Source organism: Mustela putorius, unplaced genomic scaffold (assembly GCF_011764305.1).
Source record: "Mustela putorius furo isolate JIRA1106 unplaced genomic scaffold, ASM1176430v1.1 tig00003859_pilon_pilon_pilon, whole genome shotgun sequence".
NCBI lineage: Eukaryota > Metazoa > Chordata > Mammalia > Carnivora > Mustelidae > Mustela > Mustela putorius.
The window spans coordinates 13,684,601-13,707,771 of record NW_025422011.1 but is presented as its reverse complement, the minus strand read 5'-3'; the positions used below and the strand labels follow the sequence as shown (position 1 = coordinate 13,707,771).

General features: G+C 36.7%; 1 protein-coding gene across 2 annotated transcripts in view; it reads left to right on the top strand.

The window, feature by feature from the left end:
• The window catches only part of DNAJC24 (DnaJ heat shock protein family (Hsp40) member C24), a 55,781-nt gene that overhangs the window by 20,649 nt on the left and 11,961 nt on the right, over positions 1–23,171 (top strand). For both annotated transcript variants that reach the window (XM_045066104.1, XM_004755913.3), the window contains exon 3: positions 16,382–16,520. In XM_045066104.1, the coding sequence (XP_044922039.1) occupies positions 16,382–16,520 (139 nt within the window). The remainder of the gene's footprint in view (positions 1–16,381; positions 16,521–23,171) is intronic.

The following is a 23,171-nucleotide window of genomic DNA, read 5'->3' as shown; positions in this document are numbered from 1 at the left end:
TTGAGAAGAACTGCTCTTTGTATATTCCTGAAGATTTATCTACTTCACAGGTGACTTCCAAATTCCCCAACTTCCACCTTTCCCCTTGACTGCTGCCTTCTGTTCTCAGCATCTTTAGCATTATCCCTCCAGAGTGAGTGCTGCAGTGCTGCAGTAGTTTCCTTATTGTCCCATTCCATCCTACTGTCAGATTAAGTTTTCTTTGTCTTTGAAACAAAAATATTATTATGTCTCTATCATGCAAGTAATGTGGAATTTTAAGTAGAGAAAAGTCCATATTTGTTAGTGTACTAGAAATTCCTTTATTATCTGAACCCAGTTTCACTTCTCAGCTTTAATTTCTCTTTACTTTTCTTACCCAAACATTCGTTTATTCCTTCCCAGTATAACTTAGTATTTTGTGATTCATATCTCTAATATCCATCTTAGTACTTTTCCTGTCTCGTATTTGCTGTTTCTCTCTGCCTGGAATGCCTTTTCCTTCCCTCCCTGCTACAGTTCTTCTCCAGGTCAACTCCTAGTCATCCTTCAAAACCCAGCTAAATATCACTTTTATTAAGAAACCTTCTTACCTAATTTATTGAGTTAACACCTTTACCATTCTGTCATCTTTTCTTAACACCTCATCCTTTCCTTTGTATTGTAATGAATTGTTTACATGTGTGCTGTCCCCCACTGGACTTTGACTCTGTCAAGGGCAGGGATTCCATTTTACTCATCACTGGATCTTCATTGGCTAGCACAATATCTGACTTGTAAGGTGGTTAATAAGGATTGTTGGAATGGATAAACAGATTCTTGGGCTACAGATCTTGCACATGGATTATATTTTCTCTATCTGAATCAGAAAATCTTAAAAATGTTAAAACATACTTTAAAAACCATGTTTCAGCTAGCTGTTAACTGTCTCATGAAACGATGGCGGAGTTGCTTGCTGACTGCTTCTTAGGCAGTATTTTACTAAGCATTAGGTGGCAGTAGTGTGTTGTACTTAACCTTTGCATTTTTTTTTTTTTTTTTTTTAGAATTCATAATCTTAATGTAGTATCCAAGTGTAAAGGACACAATGGTAGTACTTTTATACCTAACTTTTTGAAACATGATCTTGTTTTCAGCTAGTGGGGGTCCTACAAAAATGAACAACAAACCCAGCCATGTCAGTCATTATACATCTCTCACCTACCTAAACTGTATTCACATTCATTATGGAATTACTATAGCACCATCTTAACAACACTTCCTCACCAGTTGTTTAACGGCAGTTTCATAATAACAGTGATTTGCAATAAGGAAAACCAAAAATTATCTCAGAGGCTATGTGTTTTCTCGACATCCTCAGAAGCTTAGTTAGGCCTCTATCTCAAAAAGAGTATGTTAGGTTCATTGAGTTTAACTATACTTATTTAATTTTTTTTTTTTTTTTAAACTCATGAGTTTCTGTCAATACTGAAGTCAGTTCTCTTGTTTATTGTGTTTCATTTTAGGTGAATTTCCCTCATCGCTAGGTAGAATTGCCACCACCTTTCCAGGGTTTTGCATGTCATCACATCATTAAATTTAGAACACTTACATATGAAAATGTCAATGCTTTTAGTATACATTTCATTCCCATTGTAGTTTCCTAATAGCTTATAAAGTTAAATCAACAGAATTTATATTTTATTTAAAGAAAATCTGTACATTTTTGGTCCATGACAGCATTTCTACAAATAAAAGAAATAGATAACTTGTAGAAGAAGCCATTTCAGTGTTGATTCAAATATGAGCTATGTAAAATAAAAATCTTTGAAATTCTCTTTCTCATGTCTTCTTTATTTTCTTTTCTATCTCAAGGGTAGAGTACCCGAGGGAATTCAAAGCCAGTGTACTAGTATCACTAATTTGGCAGAATGATCAGTTAATAAAAGAAAAGCATGAAAGTGTTGACAGAATACACTACCTAATTAGTACCTCATGGCCTTGATGGCCACAGAGCAGAGCTTAGAGTTGCTGCAGGAGAGGAGCTCTGTAGGATCTGTAGCTGTATGTCACCACTCTTATTTAGTTTGGACTTTTATACAAAAGTGTCTTCACTGGACCCAGAAGGCATGTAAAGTTAGCCACTGGGGATATTGGAAGCAGAGCATTTATCTTGGAATTCTTTGTGTAGCTGGTAGGTCATGTTGACTTATCATCGAAAACTTGTCTGATAGGATTTTGGGGGTAGTGGTGTCTAGCTTCTTATTTAAATCGAATATAATGTAACCCAGTGCACAAAATTTAAATTTTTTGTGTGTCTGATATGCAAAGAAATAGGTCATATCACACTTGATAATGTCAACAAAGAAAAATAGGCATGTAACTAGCAAAAGGAATTGGTGCAAGCTTATATTTTAGAGTTAGTAAACCTCCTGGTTAAAAATATAGTGAGGAGGTCAGTTTTGGCCTTGAAAGTGTTTTGCATGGATTGCCATGATTGTGTTACTCACCCTTATATTTTACCTATTTCATTTATTCATTTCTGTGAATCCTGTTCCTACAATCTACCTCTTAATTCTTTATTTGAAAACATCAGCACATACTGTAAGCACATAACATCAGCCACATACTGCATGGCTTTGTTTCCTTTCAGTATTTTTCAGTTTCTTGCCTCACATTTTCCTTAGCCTTCCTTTTCTTCTTTTCTTGCTCCTCTTCTGTTCTCTTTCCCCTTCTTCTACAGTCTCCCCTTCTCTGCCTTCTCCTGTCTTTTTACTCACCTCCTCCTTGTTCCTTTTCATCTCTTTTAGCTCTTCTAAGAGCTGCCAGTGATCATACTATATTGACATTTAGAATATTAGAGTGACATGTCAAAGAAGTTTTAACGATAACTGTGTTCAACAGCCAAGCTACGGAAAGAACCCAGATGTCCATCAACAGATGAATGGATAAAGAAGATGTAGTATATATATATATAACGGAATACTATGCAGCCATCAAAAGAAATGAAATCTTGCCATTTGCAACGATGTGGATGGAACTAGAGGGTATTACACTGAGCAAAATAAGTCAATCAGAGAAAGACAATTATCATACGATCTCTCTGATATGAGGAATTTGAGATGCAGGATAGGCGGTTTGGTGGGTAGGGAAGGAAAAATGGAACCAGATGGGATCGGGAGGGAGACAAACCATAAGAGACTTAATCTCACAAAACAAAATGAGGGTTGCTGGGGGGTGGGAGGGTAGGGAGAGGAATGTTGGGATGTGAGCATTGGGGAGTGTATGTGATATGGTGAGTGCTGTGAAATGTGTAAGCGTGATGATTCACAGACCTGTACCCCTGGGGCAAATAATACATTATATATTAATAAAAATAATTATGAAAACAGTAACTGTTCAGAAGACTAAAAAGTCTCTTTAAAAATATGGTGTTGACCAGTCAGAATGGCTAAAATGACAGATGCTGGCGAGGATGCGGAGAAAGGGGAACCCTCCTACACTGTTGGTGGGAATGCAAGCTGGTGCAACCACTCTGGAAAACAGCATGGAGGTTCCTCAAAATGTTGAAAATAGAACTACCCTATGACCCAGCAATTGCACTATTGGGTATTTACCCTAAAGATACAAACGTAGTGATCCGAAGGGGCACGTGCACCCGAATGTTTATGGAGGGTATTGTGCTTAGCAAAATAAATCAATCAGAGAAAGACAACTATCATATGATCTCCCTGATATGAGGAAGTGGAGATGCAACATGGGGGCTTAAGGGGTAGAAGAAGAATAAATGAAACAAGATGGGACTGGGAGGGAGACAAACCATAAGTGATTCTTAATCTCACAAAACAATCTGAGGGTTGCTGGGGGGAGGGGGGTTGGGAGAGGGGGATGGGGTTATGGACATTGGGGAGGGGATGTGCTATGGTGAATGCTGTGAAGCGTGTAAACCTGGTGATTCACAGACCTGTAACCCTGGGGATAAAAATATATGTTTATAAAAAATTTAAAAATTAAAAAAAATACGGTGTTGAAATGACTCTTTTAGAGAATAGAGGCAATCATTAGCAATTCTGGTAGACCAAAGAGATTCTACTACTTTTAAAAATATATATTATTTATTTATTTATTTGGCAGAGAAAGAGCAGGAACACATAAACGGGGGGAGCTACAGAAGGAGAGGGAGAAGCAGGCTTCCCTGCTGAGCAGGGAACCCGATGCAGAGCTCGATCCCAAGATCTTGGTATCATGATTGAGCCAAAGGCAGTTGCTTAACCAACTGAGCCACCCAGGTGCCTGGAGATTCTGTTTCTTTATACTGTTCTATCAGTGTGACTGCCATGTAGTCACACTGAAGCCTTACTCCCAGGCTCTCTTTGGGGACCATGGGACTAAGTTACAATAGTATTTTATTTTAAATAAATTCATAGGATTAGTCATAAGAATTCCTTAAGATCAGTTTTCATGTTATGTAGCCAAATTTAGAGTTCTAGGAGAGCATACTGTTTTTGTCCAAATATTAGTTATTCACCAACATTCACAGAGGAACTAAGGAAGGTAGTTTTTATAGATTTTTAAAAGCCACAAGTGTGGAGTGCCTGGGTGGCTCAATCAGTTAAATATCCCACTCTTGATTTTGACTCAGGTCATGATCTCAGGGTCATGAGATCCAGCCCTGCTTTGGGCTCCATGCTAGCTGTGGAACCCACTTAAGATTTTCTCTCTCCCATTCCTTTGCCCTTTTCCCCATCTGAAAAAAATCCAACAAGTGTGCTTTTTAATTAATTATGTATATATGTGTGTATATGCATATGTGTTCATATATATCATTCTCGTCCAAATTGGGCAGATGCACAGAAACAGAAAGTAGATCAGTGGTTGCCAGGGCCTTGGAAGGAAAGGGAAGTAGAGAAGAACTCCTAACGGATGCAGGGTTTCTTGTAGAGTGATGAAAATGTTCTGAAATTAGATGGTGGTGATGTTCGTACAACTCTTAATATTCAAAACCACTGAATTACATATTTTTAAAAAGATGAATCCTATGGTATGTGAATTGTATTTCAATAAAACTGTTATTTGTTAAATAAATAGTTAACTATTTATAAAATAAATAAATAAATAGATACAGTCATAATTGTAAGGTTTGATGGATTGGGAGAAAATAAGTTTATATCGGAAAAAACAAGTTTATATCGGAAAAATTAAGTTTTTGAAAAGGAGAATGGTGGTTTTAACTCTCTGTCTTAATTTCACTTAAAAGGATTGTAGTAATATGGGCCCTACTCTGTAGGACCAGTTGTGACTCTGGTCACACAAATTCTTGTTATGTGATCCTAAAAACACTGCTTTAACTTACTGTTCACTCAAATAACATAACTTGATATTTATTCTTTCAGTTTCTTCAAATATAAGACAGATTTTTGTTTTCAAGTTCTGCTAATTTTAAGCTATCAACAAACACTGGTAATTGAGTGTTTAAAAATAGGTGTATAGGGGCACCTGGCTGGCTCAGTTGGAAGTGCATGCAACTCTTGATCTCAGGGTTGTGAGTTCAAGCCCCACATGGGGTATAGAGATTACTAAAAAAATGAATAAACTTAAGGAAAAAAATAGGATAGAAGAACATACTTTTTGGGAGGTAGAGATAGCAATGAACTGGGAAAATCTGTTTAGGAAAAGGGGCTGCCCTTCCTTGTCCTTTAAAAAAATATATATCAACTTAGGAATTTCTGGTTTTCCAAAGTGGTAAAAGATTAGTTTTTGATATAAGTAATTGTGCCATCTTCTGATTGATGGTCCAAGGACATCTTCCCCTCTCCCACTGTATATTTGGAAGAATAGTAACCATTGCCAATTGTAGCAAGCAGAACCAAAGAGAAGTGTGGTAGGAAGACTTTCCTGCACCTGAGGAATATTAGACAAGGTCATTCAATACCCTTTCCTTTCTTCTCCATCTCTTTCCTTCCCAGATAAATCCTTGTTATAGAGGGCTATTGTGGAAGTTTCTTGTGTTGCAAAATGGCAGAGGGAACCTGCTCTCCCTCAGCCCTGGTTTGTTATAAGTTGGTTAAGAGACCCAGTTGCCTGCATCCTTACCTTATGTAAACCTCAGGGGCCCAGTGGTGGGGAGTACTCTGGCCTCTGGCCTCTCTCCTTCATGCTTGATCTTGTTTTCTGGCAGTATGACCAACACAGCAGAATGGGGCTGGCAGGCAGAAATTCTGGCCTATATGTCAGATGTGGAAGGAAAGGGAGTTCTCAGAGTTGGCCCTGGCCTCTGTAGCAGCTGATCAGGACTCAACCAGTGCATTTCAGCCGGGGTGTGTTGGAGCACAGACCTCCTGGGATCCGGGACATACTTCAGAGGAGTTTTGTGGGTAGATTGGAGGAGAGAAGAGCTTGAGAAGCTTTTTTGTGAGAGAATCAGATGGTGGCACCTGACTGACTCAGTTGGTGAAACATGTGACTCTTGATCTTGGGGTCAGGAGTTTGAGCCCCACATTGGGGATAGGGATTACTTAATAAATCAAAGTTAAAAAGAGAGAGAGAGAGAGAGAGAAAAGGCAGTGGTTGGGAGAGGTTTAGGAAGTGTTGGGGAGGGTCTCCTGTGACTGTGTCAGTGTTTAGAGAATAAGAGCAAAGAAGTGCAGTTATTTGGATTAACTTTTAGTTACTGAACTGTTTTTTTCTCTGTCTTGTTTTGGAAGGAAGGAAAATTAAGGATGTGATAAGCCCTTTCAGGGAGAATATCCTTGGTTTTCATAAAATTGTCAAAGATTAAGAAACTGCTAATTTTAATAGAGCCTATATTTAATACTTTCACAAATCAAAAGAAGTTCTTCATCAGTAAAAACGTGGGACAGTGGTATTCTTGCTGTCAGATATTATTATGGTCAGATGTACGAATGCCCTCTTACATAATTCACTTAACTTGACCTTTTCAATTTTCTTTCACAACCAGTGTCTAAAGAAATGGGTTCTTACTATCTTTAGAGGTGATGAGTGCCTCAAAATGTAGTGCGGACTGGATTCATGAAAGCAAGAAGACTTCAGATCAAAATGACCCACAATAAGCTTTTATTCAGTGTTTATGTGTGTGCTGTGCTTTGAAGTTCCTCAGTGGTATCTGCGTTGTAGTCTCTTTGGAATGTGTATCCACTGTGATGTCATGGAAATTCGACATTGGGCCTACTGGGGCATGGCAGGACATTATCTGAATGGGATTCTGTCCACAGAATTATTGGCAAAAAAGGTGAAAAAATGCCATGGCATCCAGTTCTCTTTTTTGCAGATACTGATAAAAATTTCCTGATGTTATGATAGATACTCTCTTTTTAGTAGTACAGAATTCGTATAGGAAACACGAACACTTTCCTTTTCAGAAAACTGAGCAGGGGTAGAGAAAAGGACATCAAGGACTTTTTTTTTTTTTTTAAATTTCAACCTTTTCCATATTCACACATCCCACAGTTACACATCCATTTTTTCCCAAGTATGTTCTTGAATTTATTCCTCTTAGTAAGAATCTGTGTGATCCATATCTCATTCTTCAGTTTGGAAAGTATTTGAAGAAGACCACTGCGTCAAAGCATATCCCTGAATCATATCTGTCCATGTGTTAGCTGAATAGAATGACTAGTTAATACTCGTTTACTAGGAAGGAGTGTGAGAGCAAAGATACAAAAGTGCAAAGCTCAGATTAAAACTAAAATTTGCTCCTCCTTCTATCTAGTGCTGACTATCTAGTGCTGACTAAAATGAGGAACTTTCAGACTTTGTATTTTTGGGGAAAGTTACATGTACAACTTAAATAAGTATTTATAGAGGATATTTGTGAAGCGGGGCATTGTGCTAATCTCCGCAGAGCTACAGATATAGTTAAGATACAGTATTTGTAGGGCGCCTGGGTTGCTCAGTGGGTTAAGCTGCTGCCTTCGGCTCAGGTCATGATCTCAGGGCCCTGGGATCAAGTCCCGCATCGGGCTCTCTGCTCAGCAGGGAGCCTGCTTCCTCCTCTCTCTCTCTCTCTCTCTCTGCCTGCCTCTCTGCCTACTTGTGATCTCTCTCTGTCAAATAAATAAATAAAATCTTAAAAAAAAAAAGATACAGTATTTGTAGTAAGTGTTTTAGAGGAGGGCTGAGTCCCCCAAGTAACTATCAGTTCCTTTAAAATTAGGAATGATGAAGCAGTTCAAAAGGACACACACACACACACACACACACACACATCTCATTCCCTCTGGGTAGGGATATTAAACATAGCTTCACGGAAGAGATGCATTTGAACTGATGGGGGATGTTTCAGTGGAGACAACAGTATAAATAAGACATGGAAACAAAGGTATGCATATTAAGGGATGAGATCTGAAGGACTAGTGTAGAATGACTAAGCATAAATGCTTTATCTGTAATGCTTGTAATAGAACTGGAATGGTAGGTTGGGGTTCTTTTATTGGAGGACTTTACCTATAAGAGTAAAGACTATGACTGTAATTCACTGTATAGTAGGTTACCTATTAAAATTTTTGAGCCAGGGAATGACATGATTAGCATTTTAAGGCTAGGCACGTGAACCTGGAAGTGGATGCATGGATTGAGAGCTATTAGAAGGCGAATGCTAGAGAACAAGAAAGAGCTACTTTTCATTTTAACTAGTTTTGGCACTGAGAATAGAAAGGACATTGTGTAGGCAGAATCTACTGAATTTGGTGGTTCATGGGATGAGGGAAAGGAGGGTTGCCCTGTTATTGCAGCCTGGATTATTAGGAAATGTATTTATTATTCTCTTAATCACTCATTTATTCAGCTTTTATTGAGCATAGTGGTGAATTCAACAGGAGGTGAAACTAATTTTAGAGTCTGGATGATAAATTGGATTTTGAACATGTTGAACTTTAGGTAGTACTGATAAGATAGCTTTAGGTGTTTTGAAATTTGGTTATGGAATTCAAGGAAGTTTGAAGCTAGAAATAGAGAACTAGCATCCTACTAATGATATCAAACACATTTTTACACAAACCAAAGTACTGTGTCCTTAGGGTCCACATTAATAGATCAAATAATACCAGTATAACAATTTGGGAATTTTTGTTTAAATAAATTTGCTCAGAGGCATTTTCGTAGTTGATTGTTACTTTCTGTTTACAGTCAATATTTTACAAATCAAGACAGCATAATCACACATGTGTAGTAAAGGATTAATGTATGATTCCCTAACTTTTTATTTAATTTTAGATTTAAGTAGCAAGCTATCAGTAAAGTAAAGCAGTATGTCCTTTTAAAAAGGAATGTAAGAAAGACATTAAAGGGGCACCTGGGTGGCTCAGTCAGTTAGGCATCTGCCTTCGGTTCAGGTCATGATCCCAGGGTCCCAGGATTGAGCACTGCATGGGGCTCCCTGCTCAGTGGGGAGTCTGCGTCTGCCTCTCCTTCTGCCCCTTTCCCCTGCTCATGCGTGCTCTCTCTCTGATGTGGTCTCTTTCAAATAAATAAATAAAAACTTTTAAAAAAGAAAAAGGCATTAAAACTGGTGGACCTCTGTTTAGGTGATCTGAAATAATACCTTACTGTATAGTGGGCAGTTTACCATAAAACTGTCTTATACACTTTCTTTAAAGAAATACCATTTCATTTCAACTTTACATGTTTCTTAGCCATTAGAAAAGGTCATTTGGAGTTAATGAATATATGAATTTGCACTAAAACCTTTTAGAAGTTGCTAGAATTTTTACAATGTATTGTAATACGCTCTTCTCAACTTACACATACTTTTAACTTTTGTCTTTTTAGTAGAAAAACACTTGTCTCTTTGTTAAACCTATCAGTGGACATTATTGTATGTTCAATAGCTGAAGCCCGATATAAGTTGTATCCTCCTCTAAAAATAAATCAACAGGTTAAAATACTACTGGCATATTGTTCAGATTTCATCAGCTTCCTCATCATTGACATTGGCATTTGTGCAAACAATGAAATAAAGGGGCTGGCATTTATGATTAGTGAATAAAAGATATCAAATATCAAAAAATTTATGACTTAGAACACTTTGTGTAATTTTCATTGTGGTGGTCTATGTTAACAATTGATGAGTGTCACTCATTGAGCATTTTTTTTTCTTTTTTTGTGCGTGGATACCTACATGGAGGGATGCATCTGTCAAGGTGAAATGTTTACAAAGCACTGATTTTCTGACTTGCACGCAATTCTGTGTTTTAAGCAGTAGAGACTAACAGCGTGCTTCTCATACTTTAGCATGCATAATAATTGCCTAGAGAGTTTGTCGAAACAGATTCTGGATCCCACATGCCCTCTACTCCTCCCAGGTTTGGGATGGGGCCATCTTCTAATGAGCTCTCAGATAATACTGATGATGCAAATCTGAGGACCACATTTTGAATTTCTCTGGGCTGACATATTGTGATAGTCACTCCATAATTAGATATTTAGAAAGCACTTGGAATTATATGGAGAGGATTGAAAATCAAAATGTTCCATATTGGACAACCCTTTGCCATAGAATCTCAGCTAGTCATAATTAAGAGTTCCTAATGAAAACTTTAATTATTAATTAGATAATTAGTTAGGATATAGATAACATATATTAATCCTGATACTCTATTACATAATTTTCTGCATATCTTATAGTTGCATGAGTGATCTTATATTTTCAGATCAAGACAGTTTCTTGTCTTTTGTTTGTGTTATTTTTCTCATCCTCAATTAGTGACATGGGGACTTAACGAATATAGGACTGTGTAATTGATAAATTTCCCCCCAGAGTGAGGAGGTTAAACAGATCATAAAGATGTAACTATCAAGTCACTTGAGAATAGTAAAATAGCAGTTTTGCTAAAACTTTGGAGACAGACACCTCTGTACTGTTATAGTAATCACAGAGAGACACTCTGTGTATTGTGACATATTTATGATATTTTAATTTTGAATGTACTTAGTCTTCCGCTCAGCAATACTTAACTTTTTAAAATATTGTAAAGTTTTTTGGAGGTTGGCATATGTACTTATGAAAACAATAAAAGTATATTTTTATACTGTCTGTGATTTAAACTTTTCACTAATGTGTATTAGTCTTTGTATTAATTTTCTATGTTTTAATTATATTTTTCTTTCAATATTGGAAGAAATTTATCATTTTTTTCTCTATAGCTTAGAAAGGTTTTCTAATTTTCTTTTAATAATTTTAGTCATGTCTGAAGGTGTTTTTCTATTGAGATGTGGTCAACATACAATGAAAAATACACAGCTCTTAAATATTCAATTTGGTGAGATTTGGTATCTTATAACCACATTCTCAAACAAAATACTAATGTTTCAGTTCCTTCAGAAAATTTCCTGTGTCCCTTTTTAGTTAATTTCCACCCCTTATTCTCACCTGGAAACCAACTTTTAATTTCTATCACTATAGAATAGTTTTGCCTGAATTTAAATTTCATATCAGTGTAATCAAATAGTAAGTATCCTTTTGTTCTTGTCAAATGTAATGTTTTAGATATTCATCTTTGTTATTGAGTATATCATAGTTTTTTTTCTTTTTTATTGTTGAATGGTATTCCTATGTGGCCATACTACCATTTCTCCATTCTCCTGTTCATAGACTTTATTGTTCCAGTTTTTGGCTATTGTGAGTAAGGCTGTGAGTACATTGTTTTATAAGTCTTTTAGTGAGCATATGTTTATGTTTCATTTCTCTTAAGTAAATATCCAAAAGTAAATATCCAAAATTATTTGACCATAGAGTAGGTATCTGTGTGTCTTTATCAGAAATTGTCAAATAATTTCCTCCCAGCACCATATGAGAGCTTCAGTTAATCTATATCTTCACCAACATTTAGTGTTATGTCCTTTTTATTTTAGCCATTCTATTAGGTATTTAATAATATTTGATATTTTAAATGTACATTTTCCTGTTAACTAATGAAAAAGTTTGAGTACAAGTTCATGTGCCATAGTCTGTTCATCTATCTTCTTTGAAAAGTGTTTCCCCCCCGATTTTTAATAAGTGTGTTTTTTTTTATCATCAGTTTGTAGGATTTTGTTATTGTTGTATATTCTTTCTTTTCTAAAGATTTTATTTATTTGAGAGAGAGAAAGCATGAGCAGAGGGTGGGGCAGAGGGAGAGGCAGGCTTCCCACTGAGCACGGAGCCCAATGGAGGACTCCATCAGAGGACCACAGGATCATGACCTGTGCGAAGGCAGACGCTTAACCGACTGAGCCACCCTGGCGCCCCCCAACTGTTGTATATTCCAGGTGCAAGTCTTTTTTTAGATATATAGTTAATCATTTTTTTTTTTTAACCAGTCTGTAGCTTGTCTATTTTCTTAATGGTGTCTCTGCTGAGCAGAAAGTTTTAAAATTTTAATGTTCAGTTTATCCATTTTGTGTCATTATTGTTTGTGCTTTTTGTTTTCTGTCAAAGCAGTCTTTGCCTACCCCAAGGGATAAAGATATTCTCTTGTATTTTCCTTCTAGAAACTTTATGGTTCTGTGTTTTATATTTATGTCTATGACTCATTCATCCTGTGTTAATTCTTGGTTATGAAATGAGAGGGGTTGAAGTTAATTTTTCCACTTGGCATCCAGTTGTTTAGTTCAGTTTATTGAATTGCATTGATACCTTTGCTGAAAATCAATTGACTGTACATATAGTATGTATATATATATATATATAGAGAGAGAGAGAGAGAGTCTATTATTTCTAGATTCTTTATTCTGTTTTACTGATATATTTAGATATATATATGTATATGCCAGCATTACAATCTTGATAGTGTAGCTTTATAAGTCTTGAAATCCAGTAGTGTAAGTTCTTCAGCTTTGTTCTATTTCAAGATTCTTTTGCCTGTTCTAGAATCTTTGTATTTTTATATAAACCATAGATATATTTATACAGAATATGATTTCTTATAGCTGCTAAAATAAATTAATACAAATGTGGTGGTTTAAAACAACAGAAATGTATTCTTCCACAATTCTGGAGTCTAGAAATCCAGAATCAATATAACTGGACCAAAGTCAAGGCTCTAGGGGTAAGAGTCCATTCCTTGTCTCTTCTAGCAGCTGGTGGCTGTCAGCATTCCCTGGCTTATGGACTCATCACTCCCAGTCATTGATACCATTATTTGAAATCCTTCTCTGTCTCTCTGAATGTTCTTCATACCATCTTCTCTTCTGTGTGTCATAGCCCCTCTACCTCTTTTTTTAAAGAATACTTTGAATTTAGTAATTCAGAGTACTTTCCATTTAAACATCTTCAAGTTACACCTTCAAAGATCCTTTTTCCTTATGTAACACTTTACAGGTCCCAGAAATTAGGACCTGATATCTTTAGGGGCCATTATTAGCCTACCATAGAATGTTTTATTCTCTTTTAGACCTTCGTTTTGTTCTGGAACTTGCTGTCAAAACAGATTGGACTGAGACTTTTAGCACCCTAAATAACACATTTATTTATTTGCTAATAATTGCCATTTCTTTCTTTTATTTTTTTTTTAAGATTTTATTTATTTATTTGACAGACAGAGATCACAAGTAGGCAGAGAGGCAGTCAGAGAGAGAGGGGGAAGCAGGCTCCCCGCTGAGCAGAGAGCCCCATGTGGGGTTTGATCCCAGGACCCTGGGATCATGACCTGAGTGCAGAGGCTTTAACCCATTGAGCCACCCAGGTGCCCCTCTTACTTTTTTTTTAAACATATAATGTACAGGGGTACAGGTCTGAATAATTGCCATTTCTTTTCTTTTCTTTTCTTTCTTTTTTTTTTTAAAGACTTTGTTTGTTTATTTGACAGAGATCACAAGTAGACAGAGAGGCAGGCAGAGAGAGAAAGAGGTGAGAAGCAGGCTCCCTGCTGAGCAGAGAGCCCAATGCAGGGCTTGATCCTAGGACCCTGAGATCATGACCTGAGCCGAAGGTAGAAGCTAACCCAATTAGGTGCCCCTAATTGCCATTTCTTAATTGGACTCTATCATAGAATAAAATTTATTGCATTCTAATAATAGCACAACAAATTAGACCTAAAAAGCCTCAGCTGGTGAGTTGCTTATTTAACATAGCAGTCAGGAAAATACCAAGTTAGTAAGAAATTGTATTATGCTTGAACTGTCATAGAACTGAGCTATGACTCAATAAAATGTAGTGATAGTTTCTCATTTTGGGTGGCCACAAACTAATTCTTGATTTTGTAGGGCTTTCTTGGTAAGGCTTGTTACATAAATCTTCTTCACATAGTATTAGAAGAATAGGTTAGCTAGCTAGAGAACTTTAACGTTGCAAACTCTGTTTTGGTTTGGGGATGTTACTTAAATTGCCCAAACGTAGGGACTGCCTAGACCTTAGTATGGGAATGACTTATGAGCATGATTTGATAAATCATTATCATAAAAAGATGAAATAGTGAAGCCATAGTTTCCCTTTCTTTTCTTAAGTCATTATATTAATTAGCTTAAATATTTAAATGTTGATAACTGTTAAATTTGGCATAGGAAGAGAAATAGTTTGCCAAAGGGAAATTCTCTTTGTTTGCCCTGTAATCTTTTTCTCAGCATGCATAGTGTTCTTCTGTGCAACCAGATAACACAATAGCTTTTGCTCTGCCAGCAAGAATCATCACCAGTGTGAAAAAGTTCAGCATGAAAACAAATTCACTGTCAAAACCAGTAGTCTACGTTATGATTAAAAATTTATATACTTTCTGATTTCTGGACTGAGGATTGAAGTCAATTTACTTCGTGTTACTTGCCACAACTCACTGAGTGACTTTGGCCTTAACAACTTGGATAATGCATGATGTTCCACTTGTAGATATTTTGTGTTCTTTCAATGTCTAAAATACTCAAAGAATTTAAGTGAGTATGCCATTATTAATTGATAAGTATGTGAGTGAATCATATTAATGTCATGAAATATAAAAATGGTGGGTTGTTTGTTTTTTTTTTTTTGCGTGTTTTTTAATAAAAACTTGGAAGAAAAAGGGACAAAATCTAAAGGAGGAAAACTAGTCTACTAGTTCAAGGAGATTCCCAAGGTAACTTTTAAAACTAAGGTATGTTCTGTAACATATTTGATAAAACTTTCAGAGTAATTACTGGTGGCAAATTCTAGTTGAATACTATCAAGTGGTTCCTTGTTTACTTGAGAGTGAAACAATGACACGTTTGAATATCTGCTACTATGGTCCAATGTCTCTACATTTACATAACCTTTTCTCACTTATTTGTTGAAAGATTGCTGAAATGCAAATGACATTGATTCTTTCAGAATGAATAAATAAAAAGAGAAAGGAGAGTCATGGAGAATATGGGGGAAAAGGAAATAATATGAGATCTCTAGTAAGCCACATTTTACATTAACATTTGAGAACTGATGAATTTGTATAAAACGTTCTTGTTTTGACCAAATACTTTAAACAAATTACTACATATTGAAAACATTTTAAAACATTTCTTAGGTTTTGAAAACACAAGTGAGAAAGATTTACTAATGAATTAACTTATATCCCAATGTTTTGTTTAGTTCTTCAAAGTTGTTTCTTACTGGGGTGCCTGGGTGGCTCAGTTGGTTGAGCATCTGACTCTTGGTTTTGGCTCTGGTCATGATCTCAGGGTCATGAGATTGAGCCCCATGTGGGGCTCCGTGCAAGGTGGGTAGTCTGCTTGAGTGTTTTGAGGTGCTTTCTCTCTCCCTCTGCCTCTGGCCCTCCTCCTCGTGCGTGCGTGTGTGTGTGTGTGTGTACGCACGCACGCTTCTCTATCTCTAAAATAAATCCTTAGAACAAAAAAATGTTTCTTACCAATCTGCCCTAGAATAACCATTATTCAATAAAAGTTCTTGTTTGGGGATTTGTAACTTTAAAATCTTTCGGACTGGAAAAAAACATCTTCCGGCTGAGCTGGAAGATGAAAGGTATTTATTTTTAAGTATGATTGTATAATCTGATTTCCTAAGAAAAAGCTAGTAGTTCAATAGTGATGGTGTTTACAGCTAAGTACCTTATATAAGGAAAGTGTCATACTCTGCATAGTCTGTGCCCTTTCTTTGTCATGTCCTGCTCTTCTGCAAGTACCTATTTCTGTTTGCGTTAGTCATCCTCTCTAGGTAAATTGTCCATGAGACCAGTGATTCCATCAGCAAATTATCCAGAAAATGCTGTCTTTGCATGTTGTGACAGATCATGTCACTGGTGGATTTATAGCTACTCCAGTGGTCTAATTAACCTGGCAGTTGTCTCCTGTGCCCAGCACTGTTGTCTCATTGCTTTGGTATCTTAGTTTTCATCTTCTCATCACCTTCTTTCTTAACTAAAACTTAGATTTACAAGTTTTGGGGTTTTTGGTTTTGTTTTAGTTTTGTTTTTAACCTAACCCCCATCAACCCTCTCTACTCACCACCCCCTTTATTTTTGATTGGCAGTATCATCCAGATAAACAAAGTGCAGATGTGCCAGCAGGAACAGTGGAGCAATGTATACAGAAGTTCATCGAAATTGATCAGGCATGGAAAATTCTAGGGAATGAAGAGACAAAAAAGGAGTATGACCTGCAGCGGCATGGTGGGTACTTGGGGTGAGGAGCCATAGCACACTGGCAACTCTTTGAAGCGCATTCTGCAGCCATTCCTGAGGAGCGTTTTCCAGCCTTCATACCAAGTTATTATTGCCGCCTTGACTCCTCCCCTCCATCACTGTTTTTAACTGTGTCCTCTGCTTAGTAGTGCTTATTGTGTATCCATTGAGTAGTTAACAAAACTACTAAGATGTGGCTTCTTTGGAAGCCATGAAAGCTGCTTTTTCTAACTAATGAAAAATGTTCAATCACACAGTTTTAATTAATGTTTAATAACTTCTTTTCATTAAATTTAATTATGTACTCATTCAAATTTTAATTGTAGCACTTTTAACAAAGTGTACTATATAAATGTCAATCGAAAGGAGGGAACTATAGGGGATAACATCATAAAGCACTCTGCTGTCTTCCAACTTGTTTTAGGCTAGGATTCATGATTGTCTCCCGAATAAACTATTCTTTATAAGATTGCCATAAATGGTATTTTAGGAATGCACCTTTCCTGAGCAGTTTTAAAAGTCATTTCTATTATGCATTTTAGAAAATAGCTTCTTAAAACAGTGACAAGCTCTTGTGAGAAAGAAAGGGAAAAATGTAGGTCAGGTTTGTCACACATAGACTGCAGTTACACGAAGTGATAGGCTGTCTTTCAGCAGTGGCCTTGGGATAGGAGTCCCTCAGTCTTCTATTTGAACCTTCAGTATGCACCCTGCATTCTAATGGGGGGGGAGTCAATAATCAGTTACAGCCTGTGGGGAAAACACTCAATTGCACTCTGCAATAGCGCACCAGGTTCAACATCGACTCGAATGTGTTGATAAAAGCTTACTGTCTCTGTAGTTGATTATTGAATCCCCTCCCAGGCCCTACACCGGCACATCATCAAACCTAACAAAATGATTTTAAGGCTCCAGCGACTATGGTTCTGAAAATTTGATTTGAGAAACGAGGCTTACTTCTAAAACACAGCATTAGAGGATAAAGCCAGTGGTATATATGGAATGCCCACATTTATTTTCGGAGGGAATTGTCCTGATAAAATTAAGTATTTATAACTTACAGGTAGTGTGTGTATCTGCGTGTATAAAGACTTCATGAGCTATTTGTTCAGATACTGGAGAACTTAAGAGTGATTTTCATCATACTAAACAGCTCTAAAGCCCTACGTTTTTAAGATTGATGAGATTTTTAAAAATATTAGGGAACTGATGAGTGTACCTTTGCAATGAATTTGGATTAATTTTCAAATATGGCTTGAATATTGGGTCTTATCTATTTGGTGCATATGTATCTTGTATTTCTCTTATAAATATGTTTTACTTTTGGCAGAAGAATGTACAAGTGGATGAATTCTATTCACAGATCTATCTTTTTAACCTTGGTTCGCATGATAGTATTTTCTGTGAAAAATACTGAAGCTATACACAAATATGTTGCGTGAGAAGTTACCTCTGTGCTTGTTGCCCATCTTTACCAGTCATTACTTTCTGGGTGCCAGTTTGCTTAAGATAAGGATAATCCACAAAACTGTACTTTGAGGGGTATAAGGTACATACTCGCCCTCTGGCTCTGCATTTTTGCCACTCCACAGCCTGTGTACTGTTAAGAACCTGTCAGTAAAACTGACTAGAAGCCTGCTACCTAAAGAGAAAAGAAGGAGAAAACAGGAATAAAAAACTAATCTGTCTTGCTAGGGAATAGGGTATTGATAGACAAGAAATGGAGATAAATAGGAAATAGTGTTAAAAGTAAGCAGTAGAATTGCATTAAAAAAATGTAAGAACAAATGATCAACAGCTTTAACCCTTTCTCATTGTCTTTGGGAAGTCCTTGGAAATGAGGATTTCTTTTGAGCTTTTAGTCCTTGGTTTTAAGGTTTTAATGGAGATAACTGCAGCCTACAGGATCACAGTGGACTCTTGTAGGTCATTGATGAGGCCACAACTACATTTAGACAAACTGAATACAGTGAGAAATGGGCCTGTTCCATAAATTGATAAATCAGCAGATCTGCTTGGAATTCATATAATGTTCGGTTTGCTTTGCAAGTTTTTTAAGCAGGTTCTAGGACAGTAGAAATGCAGCTTTTCCTGACCTTTTACTATGTCAGATCTAAGTACAAAGTATTTCCTTCATTACCAGCAGCTCCAGATGGTGAGAATGCTTTACTTTTGTTTTAAATCAAGAGTGGATTGCTGTTCAGATAAGAAGTAGAAGTCTCTTATCCAAATATAACTTGCTGTTTTTAAGCCTTTCATACTAGAGCTATTTTTAAAAATCTCATAATAAACCTAGTTTCATCTTGTCATTTCTTTTGAATGCTGACATTAATTTTTCCTTCTTGACCCATCTTCAGTAATTGGCTCCTCAAAAGAAGGAAATGAACTTGAACTTCTAACAGTGAGGATTTAGATTTGATAGAAGGAAAACCTTTGAGAGTGATAATTTGTTAAAGACCTGGATAGGTTACCAAGAGAGAGAGAATTTGTTATAACCAGGTCAAAGCACTCTTTTTTTCTGGGTCACCCCCTGGGGACATGGAAATAGCTTTGTTATACAGAACTCTTTTTGCATGTGGTGATAGTTCATTGTAGAACTTTCTTTTCATAGGGTGTGCTTTAAATATGTTTGTTTCCTGCCTTCCATTACTTGGAGTATAAAATCCATTAACTGTAATACTTGGGAAGGAGGCAAGAGACATTTTATTTATATGTTGAATGCTTTCTCATATTTCACAGCTCAAAGTTGGTGCGCTGTTGTAAGAAAACTCATCAGTATTGCTCACAAACATTTATTTCCCGAAGAGATCATTTAAAGGGGGTCCTTGACGTCCATATTTCTTTGCTTCACAAAAGATACTATCCAATGAGTTCTAATAAAGAAAAAGTCTAGGGTAGATAACCCCAGTAAAGTACATATATTCTTTCTTTGCCATTTCCACGTATCTAGTCTTAGTTGATATTTTTAGGGCAATGTTGGCCAGGCTGAAGAAAAGCAAATCTAAAAAAGGATGAGTAATATTCAGTTCCCAGATACTATACATTTTGAAAGCAGTGTTAACTAGTGAATTTAATCAATTAGTTCCAGTTGGCATATTTACCTTCTTGTTTCTAAGGATGCTTCCAAAGGCTTGCTTCCCATATTCCTTTGAAAGGCATGTAGTTATTCAAGATTAGGCTTTGCATTTCTAGACAACCAGATGAGCACTTTAGAAAATCTTTTCTGGATTTATAAAATGTTTAAATGAGTAATATCTGTCAAATAGATTTTGGTGCCCTTATAAATATATGGGGAGTTTTCTTATATATTAAGCACATTAAAAATTGCATCAGAAGTATATTGTGGGAAAATAATAGGGATCATGATTCAGTTGCTTTGTAATATATGACAGTCACACAGATGTCCAATGTCTCAGTGGCTCTACAGAGTGACACAGCTGATGAGTTAGGTTTACTTCTTTGTGACCTGACGTAAAATAAACCTTCAAATGAAATCAGTCAGGTTAAGTAATGTTTTTTAAAAATAAGTGGATTGTGTTAGGAATCCTTCATGGTATATTATTTTATATTAAGATGTATCTTGGTTTTCTATTAGTGAATTGTTTTGGTAATGTGGAGTCTTCACCTTACACAATCAGACAAGTACTCAGATACCCAAAATAGCCTAGCTCAGGAGATTGGGCCAGACGTTGTACAGTCATTGTATTTTTACTCAAAGCTAATCAGCTATTCTCCCTTAGCTAGATACAAAAGGTCATTTTTGGTGTTGTGTTATACAATTTACATTGTCCCTTTAATAAGGATAAATATTTGAGAATGGGAGATAAGCAAATAAATTGCAGGCCAAATACAAACATATCTTTAAAACCCCACCAGTGTTAATGGGTTAACATATAGTTTCTTTCTTTCTTTTTTTTTTTTTTTAAGGATTTTATTTATTTATTTAACAGAGAGAGACAGAGTGAGAGAGGGAACACAAGCAGGGGGAGTGGGAGAGGGAGAAGCAGGCTTCCTGCCAAGCAGGGATCCGGATGGCGGGGCTTGATCCCAGGACCCTGGGATCATGACCTGAGCTGAAAGCAGATGCCCAACGACTGAGCCACCTAGGCACCCCAACATGTAATTTCTTAAGCCCAAAATAAGAATCGTTCCTGAAAAGCTGATGCTTCCTGAAAAGTTAATACTAAAGACTGATTAACTCCATAAGAAGGGAAATAATACTTCCAAATGTAGATAATATGAATCTGAGTTAACTTAAGAATAATGACATAAGGCCAGTAGATATTTATGTAGGTTATGTGCTAAACTGAGCCTTACAAAATAATTGTATTAGTCAGATTAGAGTTTCCATCTGTGATCATATCAGTATTTCCATTTGATTTTAGGAATTTGAAAATTGGCTGTAAAAATGTGCTTCAGGTAAAACTTGAAGATAAGCATCAGGGGGTATGTTTTTTTTTAGTGACTGTTTCTGGGAAAAGTACGTATGTGAAATGATGCAGAAAATCCATCTAGACAGTTAGGGACTGGCATTTTCTTCAGAGAGAAGAGAGTATAGAGAAAACTTTCTGTGAGGGTCCTCCTGTTCCATCTTATTTGTCATAAGAAGGTGACTACTCATGTTCCCTTTTTCTTTTACTTGAATGCAGGTATCTTTTTGCAGTGAAAATGTATTTTAAGATCTTTTCTCAGTGGTTTTGCCTAAAAATTTGGCTAGTTTCAAAGAATGTTACAGAAACCTATGGTCAAGATTATAGTTATACACACACTTGGACGCATTTGGGAGTTCTGATTTACTACTACTGAAAATGGAAGATTTAAGGAAGTTTGTGTCTCCCACTTTAATGTCTCTCCCAATTTCTACTCGGGTACTTGGCTGATTGAAATCAATGAGTCTTTTTTTTTTTAAGATTTTATTTATTTATTTGACAGACAGAGATCACAAGCAGGCAGAGAGAGAGGAGGAAGCAGGCTCCCCGCTGAGCAGAGAGCCTGATGTGGGGCTTGATCCCAGGACCCTGGGATCATGACTTGAACTGAAGGCAGAGGCTTTAACCCACTGAGCCACCCAGGCACCCCAAAATCAATGAGTCTTAACCCAAAACAGGGTTGGTTACCTTTCTCATTGCTTATTTTTTCCCTCAGATTTGAAATCTTCATTTCATACTATATTCTGATTACTTCTCCTTTGCTCAATGTATAACCAATGAATTAGAAATGAGTGTTGACATTTTTTTAGGTTTTTTTTTTTTTTTTAATGTGTGATCTTCTTCTCACAGCTATCACCGTAGGCTGTACCCAGAGTATTACACATACCCATAGCTGCTAATTGGCCTTCTCCTATAGTCGTTTACATTTTGATTGGTCTAGCTTTCTTTATTTTCACTCCTTGTTTAAGAATTTTTATAACCACCCTCTCCCCAACACATTTGCCCATTCATGTAGAATTTAAATGGGACAGAAGCTTTGAACTTTGTTCCTAATTACTTTTTCTAGTCTTATCACCCATCACGAACCTGATGTGAATCTTCTCCCCTGGTTCACCTAGGGGCTTCCAAACACATATGCCTGTGTTGTTTGTCATGACTCAGTGCACGCTCCCACTCTGATTTGTCACAATTTATTTTTTGTTCAAGTTTGAACTCGTCCTCCAGTCCACCCCCAACTCCCAAAGAAAGCTTCCCCCCACACTCAAATCTACCATCATTTTTAATCTCTGAATCTAATCTACGAATTATTTTGAATTGTTTCTCTGTGGTTCCTATCTCGCAGTTTTGTTTGCTACGTCGGATGGACTATGGCTTTGGTAATAACAGGTCGATTTTAGTGGGACTGACAATAGCAAAGTACATCAAATTTCTTAGCACTGTCACAAATCCAGACATGGTAGTAGCTGCTGCCTTCCTACACTGTGGTACTTGAGGCTTTCCCCTCTCAGAATAGATTGGTGTTTAGTCATTTTCTTATGATGGGGTATAAACAGGTCAACAAAACATTCTGAGATAATAACAGTTAAAATAGCTGCCATTTATTGAGCACTGTATCTGTGATAATTGTCTTTCAATCATTGTTTAATAGCCTATTAAGGAAGATATTAAAAAGAAATCCGAGATTCAGAGGGGTTAAGTAATTTGCCTAAGGCCACATGGCTAATAGTTGATAGAGGAGAAATTCAGAGCCATTCTCTGACTTTTAGTCATATTGTGGTACGCTGTCCAGTTTTGAATAGGTATGTGCAGCCTCCTGTTTTCAGTTCCAGATGGGCAGGAGTAAGTTACATTTGAGGGTCAGAATGAGAGGCCAGGCCTACTTCTGCTGCTGTTCTACCTGTTGTGTAGTGAAACATGAAATTCAGGTTCCGGGTTTTATTTGGTACCTTTTATGAGCACTGCATATACGTTCAGTTTATAAAAGCCCCAGTTCTTCGAAGTCCATAATTAAACTCCAAGTTTGTAATTTTTCTTTGATATGGAAAGCCTTGCAATTGTGACTCTCTAATTTCACCTGGGAAAGGATTATAGAGCTTTCTGATTTAATGAGCAGGTTTCACGTTAAATGTTGCCTGATTCACAATCTCTTATCAAGGTAGCCTGAGACTGTTCCAAGAACAGAGAGTTTAAAGGAGAAGGAAACCGATTT